Source organism: Chiloscyllium plagiosum, unplaced genomic scaffold (assembly GCF_004010195.1).
Source record: "Chiloscyllium plagiosum isolate BGI_BamShark_2017 unplaced genomic scaffold, ASM401019v2 scaf_36775, whole genome shotgun sequence".
Taxonomy (NCBI): Eukaryota; Metazoa; Chordata; class Chondrichthyes; order Orectolobiformes; family Hemiscylliidae; genus Chiloscyllium; species Chiloscyllium plagiosum.
Window position 1 is genome coordinate 1 of NW_025206956.1, and position 11,139 is coordinate 11,139.

The window sequence follows — 11,139 nt, forward strand, 5'->3', positions numbered from 1 at the left end:
GCCTTCTTCCAGAAAGCCAGTTTCTAATCCAAATTGATAAATCACCCTCAATCCCATGCCTCTGCATTTTCTCCAACAGCCTGTCATGTGGAACCTTATCAAAGGCTTTACTGAAGTCCATGTATACCACGTCAACTGCCCTACCCTCATCTACATGCTTGGTCACCTTCTCAAAAAAACTCAATGAGGTTTGTGAGACACGACCTGTCCTTGACGAAACCATGTTGACTATCTGAAATCAAATTGTTGCTTGCTAGATGATTATAAATCTTATCTCCCATAATCCTTTCCAAAACCTTTCCTACAATAGAAGTAAGGCTCACTGGTCTATAATTACCTGGGTCATCTCTGCTGCCCTTCTTGAACAAGGGCACAACATTTGCAATCCTTCAGTCCTCTGGTACTGAACCTTTAGACAATGATGACTCAAATATCAAAGCCAAAGGCTCTGCTATCTCCTCCCTAGCTTCCCAGAGAATCCTCGGATAAATCCCATCCAGCCCAGGGAACTTGTCTACCTTCACTCCTTCCAGAATTGATAATACTTGTTCGTAACTAAACTCGATCCTTTCTAGTCTAATATCTCGTACCACATTTTTCTCCTCTACAATATTCTCCTTTTCCTGAGTGAAAACCGATGAGAAATGTTCGTTTAGCACCTCTCCGATCTCCACAGGGTCCACACTTAAGTCCCCACTTCTGTCTTTGACTGGCCCTATTCCTACCCTAATCATCCTTTTATTCCTCACATACCTATAGAAAGCTTTAGGGTTCTCCTTTATTCTATTTGCTAAAGACTGCTCGTGTCTTCTCTTTGCTCTTCTTAACTCTCTCTTTAAATCCTTCCTAGCTAATCTGTGACTCTCCATCGCCTCATCTGAACCATCTTGCCTCATCAACACATAAGCCTCCTTCTTCTGCTTAGCAAGAGATACAATTTCTGTAGTAAACCACGGTTCCCGTACCTTATCACTTCCTCCCTGCCTCACAGGGACATACCTATCAAGGACACGCAATATCTGTTCCTTAAACCAGCTCCACATTTCCATTGTCTGCATCCCCTGCATTTTGCTACTCCATTCTATGCATCTTAATTCTTGCCTAATCACATTATAATTGCCCTTGCCCCATCGATAACTCTTGCCCTGTGGCATGTACCTATCCCTTTCCATCGCTAAACTAAACGTAACTGAATTATGGGCACTCTCTCCCAAGTGCTCACCTACAACTAAATCAAACACCTGGCCTGGTTCATTACCAAGCACCAGATCCAGTGTGGCCTCCCCTCTTGTCGGCCCTTCGACATACTGTGTCAGGAAACCGTCCTGTACACATTGGATAAAGGACAAGGACACATTGGATATAAAAGAGACCTAAGGGGCAACTTTATCACACAGAGAATGGTACGTATATGGAATGAGCTGCCAGAGGAAGTGGTGGAGGCTGGTGCAATTGCAACATTTAAAAGGCATTTGGATGGGTGTATGAATAGGAAGGGTTTGGAGGGATATGGGCCGGGTGCTGGAAGGTGGGACTAGATTGGGTTGGGATATCTGGTCAGCATGGACGGGTTGGACCAAAGGGTCTGTTTCCATGCTGTACGTCTCTATGACTCTATGAGTCTATTATCCCCATGTCCCTCAACTCTAACACCTCCTTTGGAATTGTACCATCTCTTTTATATTTTCTTGCAATGTTCTTCCTCCTAAAGTGCATCACCACATACTTCTCTATTTTGAACCTCATCTGCACCTATCTGTCCACTCCACCAACTTGTCAACGTCCTTTTTTAGTTCCACACTGTCCTCACAGCTCACAATTCTCCGATAGTTCAGTGTCATCTCCAAACTGGGAAATTATCTCCTGCACAGCGAGATCCAGGTGATTAATATATTTCAGGAAAAGCAAGAATCCCAGTACCACTACAATCCTTTCTCCAATCTGAAACATTTCCATTGACTGTTACTCTCTGTTCCCTGTCATTCAGCCAATTTTAAATCATTGTTGCTGCCATCCCTTTTTGTATAATGGACTATGACTTTACTCACAAATCTGTAATGTGGCACTGCGTCAAAAACTTCTGGAAATGACCACTTCCCACAACCACTACCATCTAGAAAGGCAAGAACCTCAGATACATGGGAACATCACCCCCTTCATGCCACTCACTATCCTGACTTGGATATATATTGTTGTTCCTTCACTGTTGCTGGATCAACATCCTACAACTCTCTCCCTAAGGGCATTGTGGGCCAACCTACAGCACATGGACTGCAGCGGTTCAATTCTGCTCTCTCTCCTATGGAAGGTTGTTGTGAAACTTGAAAGGGTTCAGAAAAGATTTACAAGGATATTGCCAGGTTTGGAAGATTTGAGCTATAGGGAGAGGCTGAACAGGCTGGGGCTGTTTTCCCTGGAGCATCAGAGGCTGAAGGGTGACGTTATAGATGTTTATAAAATCATGAGGGGCATGGATAGGGTAAATAGACAAAGTCTTGTCCCTGAGGTGGGGGAGTCCAGAACTTGAGGGCATAGGTTAAAGGTGAGAGGGAAAGATTTAAAAAGGACCTAAGAGGCAACTTTTTCACACAAAAGGTGGTGCATGTATGGAATGAGCTAACAGAGGAAGTGGTGGAGGCTGGAACAATTGCAACGTTTAAGAGGCAGCTGGATGGGTATATGAATAGGAAGGGTTTGGAGGGATATGGGCTGGGTGCTGGCAGGTGGCACTAGATTAATTTTGGATATTTGGTCAGCATGGGTGAGTTGGATCGAAGGGTCTGTTTCTGTTCTGTACATCTCTATGACTCTAACTGACTAAGATGATTGACGAGGGTAGGACGATAGATATTGTCTACATGTACTTCACTAAAGTTTTTGACAAGGTCTCTTCCTCATTGTGGACTGGTCCAGAAGATCAAATCGCATGGAATCCATGAGAAGTTGACAAGTTGGATACAAAATTGGCTTGTCCAGAGCGGACAAAGGAGTGGAAAAGATTGCAAATTTTAAAAGACATTTATTTAGACAGAGACATAACTAGGCAGGAATTGGAGGGAGCTGAAAATGTGTTGCTGGAACAGCGCAGCAGGTCAGGCAGCATCCAGGGAACAGGAGAATCGACGTTTCGGGCATAAGCCCTTCTTCAGGAATTGAAGGGATACAGACTGTATGCAGGCAGATGGATTAATTTAGAATGACATTATGGTCGGCAAATACGCGGTGGGCCAAATGGTCTGTTCCTATGCTGTACTGTTCTATGGTCTATCTCATTGTCTGAATACCTCTCTCTCTGTACTTCTCTCTCCTGCTTTCACTCTCTTACTCATTGTCTCTCACACTCTCACTTTCATTCTCTCTCTCAATTTCTCACTTGCTGTCTTATTCTCTCTCTCCTCACTCACACTGTCTTTCACATGCACTCTCTCTCATTCTCTCTGTCTTTCTCTGTCTCTCTCCGTCTGTCTGTCTCTCTCTCTCTCTCTCCCCCCTTCCCTCTCTCACACTTTCTTAATTCCCCCACCCTCTCTCTCTCATATTTTCCAACATTCTTTCACACTCTGAGAGCATGGAGTGAGGGGGGGAGAATGAGAAGGGAGAGTGGGGAGTGAGGGGGGAGTGCAGGGAGAGTGAGGGCAGCGAATGGGAAGTGAGGGAGGGAAAGCAGGGAGAGTAATGGGGGAGAGCGGGGATTGAGGGAGGGATCGCTGACTGGAGGTGGTTGTTGAGTTTTGAGTGCTCATTGTCACGTGTTTTTCTCTTTCTAGAGGTGGGGTGCCCGTCAGATCGATTGTATCGAGAATGTGTGGTCAGTGATGGCTGTCCATATAGCTGTGCCCATCTTAATGGTCTTGTGGAGTGTTTTAGTGATGGCTGTGAGGAAGGCTGTCACTGTCCCGTGGGCAGCTATCTTCATAATGGATCCTGTGTTCAGGTGAGAGCTCTAGCCTCCAGCTTTAATCGATTCAGTGGTTGAAGAAAGCTCCAGGCTTTGGCCTGGGCCACAGCTGAGAAGGCAGATCTTAGCTGGTCAGGTACTGAGCCCAAAAGAAAGGGCTGGAAGATCACAGTCTCACAATCCCAGCTTGTGTCATTACTGGACAAGTAATGGTCTGCTCCCAGGCTGGAATCTGGATTGATAGATCATATTTTGGTTTGTTCAGTTTTACTCTCACACATACACAATGCTGCAGGTTTTAACAATAAAACAGTAGTTTATTGCTCAAATTAAATGAAAATTGTTATGACTCACTAAAGGAGCATGCTGGAAATTAAACCCCATTATTCCTTGAGTCTACATAAAATGTAATGATTTTTTTAACGTTTGCAGAGTTCCGAATTTCACCAACATTTAGACCCAGGTTGACAGAAATCAACAAGAAGGACTGTTCATTACAAATTAATAAACTTTAGCTTCAGGAAAATAATCATAAACCATTGACATTACTTGTTAAAACTCAAACCCTGATAAACTTTTCCTACATATCCCCATAGTCACACAGACATTCTCTCTCTCATACACACAGACATTCTCTCTCTAACACACACACACATACACACACACACACTCTCACTCACACACACACACACATATACACACATATATACACACACTCTCACTCACACACACACATATACACACATATATACATACACACATACATGCACACACTCACACTCACACTCACACTCACACTCACACTCACACTCACACACACATTCACACATATATACACACACACACACATACACACACGCGCGCGCACACACACACTCACACACTCTGAAGCACGCAAAACTATGAGTGTATGGGTGAAGGGAAAGATTGGAAAGGGGGTTTAGTGGCCCCTGTTCATAGGGTTTTCTAAAATGATCTTTTTGCTATCCAAACTTTGCTTCTTCGTCTTCCTTTTCCAGAACTTTTCAATTGTTTGCACAAGACACGGGGTGACCAGTTCCCATTTATAGATGTTGTTGACATATCAATGGAAAGTCATAGCTTACAGCAACTGGAAAGGACAAATAAACTGGCTATTTTCAGGCTTAGATTAGATTAGATTAGATTAGATTACTGACAGTGTGGAAACAGGCCCTTCGGCCCAACAAGTCCACACTGACCCGCCGAAGAGTAACCCACCCAGACCCATTCTCCTATATTTACCCCTTCACTTAACACTATGGGCAATTTTAGCGTGGCCAATTCACCTAATCTGCACATTTTTGGATTGTGGGAGGAAACCGGAGCACCCGGAGGAAACCCACGCAGACACGGGGAGAACGTGCAAACTCCACACAGTCAGTCGCCTGAGGCGGGAATTGAACCCGGGTCTCTGGCGCTGTGAGGCAGCAGTCCTAACCACTGTGCCACCGTGCCACCCACACACTCTTGAGGCTTGAGGTGCCTTTTGCTGCTGAGCAGAAACAGTGCCTCCCTGCCAGAGGTCTGATGGCTTCTACATGCTGGTCACCAGGTTACATGCATGTTACATGCTGGGTCACCATGTTGCATGCTGGGTCACCATGTTACGTGCTGGTCACTATGTTACAGACCAATCAACTACTTGTTGCCGGCCAAATTTCCATTTGTGCAAATGTCCCTGGCTCTAGTTTATCTGTAGCTCACTTTCCTCACTGCTTGAACCAACAGCTGTGTAAACAGCAAGCACAATGAGTGTCTGTAGCTCACTTTCCCTTTTCAGTCCTCAGTCAAAAACACAATAATATACAGATAAGGCTTTTACATCTCCAATGGGAAATTGGACACAAAGGGCTGTATGGCCTATTCCAGCTCCTAATTCTGACAGTCTTGAAACCTGCTTGTATCCTGTCTAGGAATGTGCCTGTGTGATAAAGGAGGATACTCTGCAGTTATTTCAGAATCACTCCATAAACCCATCAGTCCCTCCAATTATGTTAATGGATGATGATGCAGAGATTCAAGAGGAGATTCCATCAGGGACTGTACTCCAACACGAATGCAGCAATTGGTAAGGAACATTCCAGAACTGCAGAATTGGGCTGAGAGGTGGCAAATGGGATTCAATGCAGATAAATGTGAGGTGATTCACTTTGGGAAGAATAACAGGAAGACAGAATACTAGGTCAATGGAAAGATTCTTGGTAGTGTGGATGTGCAGAGGGATCTTGGAGTCCATGTGCATAGATCCCTGAAAGTTGTCACCCAGGTGGTTAGTGCTGTTAAGAAGGCATACGGTGTGTTAGGTTTCATCGGTAGAGGGATTGAGTTCCGGAATCGCAATATCATGCTGCAACTATACAAAACGCTGGTGCGGCCACACTTGGAATATTGTTCTGGTCACTCCATTACAGTTTGTGGAAGCATTGGAAATGGTGCAGAGGAGATTTACCAGGCTGTTCCCTGGTCTGGAGGGAAGGTCTTACAAGGAAAGACTGAGAGACTTGGGTCTGTTCTCATTGGAAAAAAGAAGGCTAAGAGGGGATTTGATAGAGACATACAAGATGATCAGAGGATTAGTTCGGGTAGACAGTGAAAGTCTTTTTCCTAAGGTGATGACGTCAGCTTGTACAAGAGGGCATAACTACAAATTGAAGGGCGATAGATTTAAGACAGATGTCAGAGGCAGGTTCTTTACTCAGAGAGTGGTAAGGGTGTGGAATGCCCTGCCTGCCCAATGTAGTTAACTCAGCCACATTAAGGGCATTTAAACAGACCTTAGATAAGCATATGGATGATGACAGGATAGTGTAGAGGGATGGGCTTAGATTAGAGCACAGATCAGCACAACATCGAGGGCCGAAGGGCCTGTCCTATGCTATATTGTTCTATGTTCTCACTGAATGGAATCAGTCAGCACAAAATGATCATCTCTGTACATCAACTCAACAACTGAAAGAGCCAGGAAAGAGACTGGAGGAGTCGGAAGGTTGAGGAAAATGAGAAGTGAGTAATTGGATGTGATAGCATTGGAGGAGATGCAGAGGAGATTCATCAGGATGTTGCCTGGGATGGAGAGATTCCGTGATGGAGAGATAATCTCGGGTTATTTTCTTTAGAGCAGAGAGGGTTGGGTTGGGAACATGATAAAGGTGTGTAAGATTATGAGGGGTATGGACAGGGTGGATAGGAAGCAACTATTCTCCTCAGTCGAAGGGTCAATAATGATGGGGTATAATTTTAAAGTGAAAGGTTTAGAGGGGATATGCAGGAAAATACTTTCACCCAGAAGGTAGGGGAGGCCTGGGATGCACAGTCTGGGAGGGCAGGTGTTGGGAAAGCTCACAACCTTTAAAAAGAACTGCAGATGCTGTAAATCAGAAACAATACAGAAGTTGCTGGAAAAGCTCAGCAGGTCTGACAGCATCTGTTAAGAGAAATCAGAGTGAACGTTTCGGATGCAGTGACCCTTCCTCAGAACTGGGAGTTACTGGACCTGAACTCTGATTTCTCTTTATAGGTGCTGCCAGACCAGCTGAGCTTTAAAATGTACTTGGATGAACATTTGAAGTGCCATAACATTCCAGGCTGTGGGCCTCGTGTGGGAAGTGGGATTAGAGTGAGACCTGTACTGACCATTCTGTATTCCTACTCAGTACATGCAGGAATGGACAACTGAACTGCTCATTCACTGTCTGTGTGGCTGATGGACAGTTTTCCACATGGAGCCCCTGGACTTCCTGTTCCCGCAGCTGTGGTGGAATTGGCCACATGACCAGATCACGTGACTGCTCAAGCCCAGCACCAACCAATGGCGGCAGAGACTGTGTTGGACCAAGAGTTGATTTTAAGTTTTGTCAAAGTCTGGACTGTGAAGGTGAGTGAGGGAGAGGGAGAATGGGGCGAGGTTGAGGGTGACAGAGAGCGATGGGAGAGTAAGGGTGAGCAATAGGAGGGTGAGGGTTGGCAAGAGTCAGTGAGGGTGAGGGTTGGATGAGGGCAAGGGGTATGGGTGTGACACAGGATGGAATACAGTGAGGATGAGGGTTGAGGAAGGTGAGGGTTGAGGAAGGTGAGGGTTGAGGAAGGTGAGGGATGGGGAGAGTGAGGGATTGTGGGAAGGGTCTGGGATTGGAGAGGAGTGAGGGATGGATAATGGTGGGGAATGGATAAAGGCGAGGGATGAGGAGGATGAGGGATTGAGGATACGCATGTGTTGAATGAGGGTGAGTCTGAAGAAGCCCCCCCCACTGTCCTGGATGATGAGTGAGTGAGCCTGGGGTTCTGAGGACAGTTCCCTTCAGCCTCCAGTTTGCTGGGTGTCTGAAGTCAGGGCAGATCATTCCTAATCCAGTAATTAAGTTCTCTTTCTTTCAGTGTCTGTGCCAACAAGAGAACCTGTCAGTTTACCAGGTAATATGAAAGATTTATCATCAAAAATAGGAACCAGAGTAGGCCATTCTGCCCTTCAGGCATGGTGCACCATTCAATACGATCATGGTTGATCATCCAACTCAGTCCCCTGTTCTCACTTTCTCCCATCCCCTTTGATCCCGTTACCCATATGAATTGTATCTAACTCCTTCTTGAAAATATTCAGTGTTTTGGCCACAACCACTTTCTGTGGCAGAGAATTCCAAAGGGTCACCCCCCCCCCCACTCTCTGGGTGAAGACATTTCTCCTCATCTCAGTCCGAAATGTCTTACCCCTTATTCTTAGGCTGTGGCCTCTGGTTTTTTTTTAGATTAGATTAGATTAGATACTTACAGTATGGAAACATGTCCACACCGACCCGCCGAAGCGCAACCCACCCATACCCCTACATTTACCCCTTATCTGATACTACGGGCAATTTAGCATGGCCAATTCACCTGACCTGCACATCTTTGGACTGTGGGAGGAAACCGGAGCACCCGGAGGAAACCCACGCAGGCACAGGGAGAATGTGCAAACTCCACACAGAGAGTCGCCTGAGGCGGGAATTGAACCCGGGTCTCTGGCGCTGTGAGGCAGCAGTGCTAACCACTGTGCCACCGTGCCACCCACACGTTGGAAGTAACTCAGTCTCCCTGTGCTCAGTGTTTCTCAATGTGAGGGGCAGGACAGTGCCTATCAGCATCAGGTTCTGGACTCTTCAGTGATCAGGAACTCCCTGTTTACCCTGTGTATCCGTTGAATTTTATAGGTTTTGGTGCTCTGCTATTAAGTCTTTGATATTAACCACTACTGATGTCAGGCTGATTGGTCTATAATATTCCACAGTTTAAAGAATCTTGGAAGCTGACTACCAATGCATCCACTATTTCTGGAGCCACTTCCTTAAGTACTCTGTGATGTAGATTATCAGGCCGTAGAGATTTAACTGCCTTCAATCCCATCAATTTTCCCAATACTATTTCCTGATTAATACTAATTTCCTTCCGTTCCTCACTCTCAATAGAACTTGCATTGTCCAACATTTCTGGGATGTTCATTGTGTCCCCTTTTGTCAGAACAGAACCAAAGTATGGTATTTGGTTGGTCAGATATTTATGAATTCCCTTATTTCTTATTGTAAGGGATCTACATTTCTCTTCTCCAGTCCTTCTCTCTTCATGTAGTTAAAAATCATACACCAGGTTATAGTCCAACAGGTTTGTTTGGAAGCGCTGCTCCTTCATTGGGTCGCTACGTGACAAAGGAGCAGCACTCTGAAAGCTAGTGCTTCCAAATAAACCTTTTGGACTATAACCTGATGCCGTGTGAGTTTTAACTTTGTGCAGCCCAGTCCAACACCAGGACCTCCAAATCATCTTTTCACATACTGAGCAAAGCTTTTACAAAACTTATGTTCCCCAGAAGAGTACTCTTGTACTGTATTTTCCCTTCCTTAATCAATCCCATCGTCCTTGTTGAATTCTAAACTGTTCCCGATTCTCATGACATTGAACTGTACATTACAGAAGAGGTCCTTCAAGCCATCGAGTCTGTACTACCAAACTACATTAGATGTTCATTAATCTGACTTTCCCACACGAGGTCCATATCCTTAAAAGTTATCACATTTCAAGTAATCATCCAAGTGTTTTTTTTCAATGTTGTGAGGTTTCCTGTCTGAACTGCACCCCCACACATCACCATCACCATCCCCACCCCAACCCACCCCAACTAAACCAGGCAGTGTAAGCCATTCCTCAAATTCCCTTTCAACCTCCTGCCTTTCACCTTAAAACTATGCCCCATTGTTATTGACCTCTCAGCTAAGGGGAACAGCTGCTTTCTATCCACCCTGTCCATGCGCCTCATAATCTTATACATGTCCATCAGGTTCCCCCCTCAGCCCTCTCTGCACTAGTGAAAACAACCTGAGCTTATCCAGCCTCTCTCCATCACTGAGATACTCCAACCCGAGCAACATCCTGGTGAAGCTCCTCTGCACCCCCTCCAATGCAATCACATCCTTCCGATAGTGTGGTAACCAGAGCTGCACACAGTACTCCAGCTGTGGCCTCAACAAAGTCCTGTACAGCTTCAACATAACCTCCCTGCTCTTTGTTAAAGACAAGTGTCCTGTACGCCATCTTAACCACCTTAATTATTCTGTCCTGCCACCTTCAGGGATCTGTGGACAAACTCCCCAAGATCCATCTGTTCCAGTGAGCTTCCTTGTGTCCTGCCATTCATTGAGTGCTCCCTTGTCTAGTTCCTTCTCCCAGACTGCATCCCCTCACATTTATCCGGGTTCAGTTCCATCTGCCAGTGATCTGCCCGTCTGAGCAATCGGTTCATATCCTCCTTTAAACTAACTACTTCCTCACTATCAATGACCCAGATAACCCTTGGTGGTCCCTGATCCCATAGCACTGATCTCAGTGGTACACCACTGCACATTGGGCTCCATTCAAACTGCCTTCTACCACCACCTGCTGTTTCTTGCCATGAAGCCAATTTTGGATCCACTGCTGCTTTGTTCTGGCCAATTTATATGCATCTCCCTTGGATCTAATATTATCTTATTTTTCCCTTCTACACCACGGTTTAGTCACCTTTTCCATTTCACTTTTGGGGAGAAAGTGAGGTCTGCAGACGCTGGAGATCAAAGCTGAAACTTTATTGCTGGAACAGCACAGCAGGTCAGGCAGCATCTAGGGAACAGAAGATTCGACGTTTCGGGCACATGCCCTTCTTCAGGAATGAGCAGAAAGTGTTCAGCAGGAGAAGATAAAAGATAGGGAGGAGGGAC

General features: G+C 45.5%; 1 protein-coding gene across 1 annotated transcript; it reads left to right on the plus strand.

The window, feature by feature from the left end:
• Positions 1-3,764: 3,764 nt before the first annotated feature.
• LOC122546564 (SCO-spondin-like) lies at positions 3,765-8,329 on the plus strand (the record flags this gene model as incomplete). The annotated part of the gene is made up of 4 exons (XM_043685252.1): positions 3,765-3,934; positions 5,833-5,987; positions 7,573-7,793; positions 8,294-8,329. Coding segments are annotated over exons 2-4 (334 nt in total), but the record flags the coding sequence as incomplete, so codon positions are not given.
• Between the last annotated feature and the right edge of the window lie 2,810 nt (positions 8,330-11,139).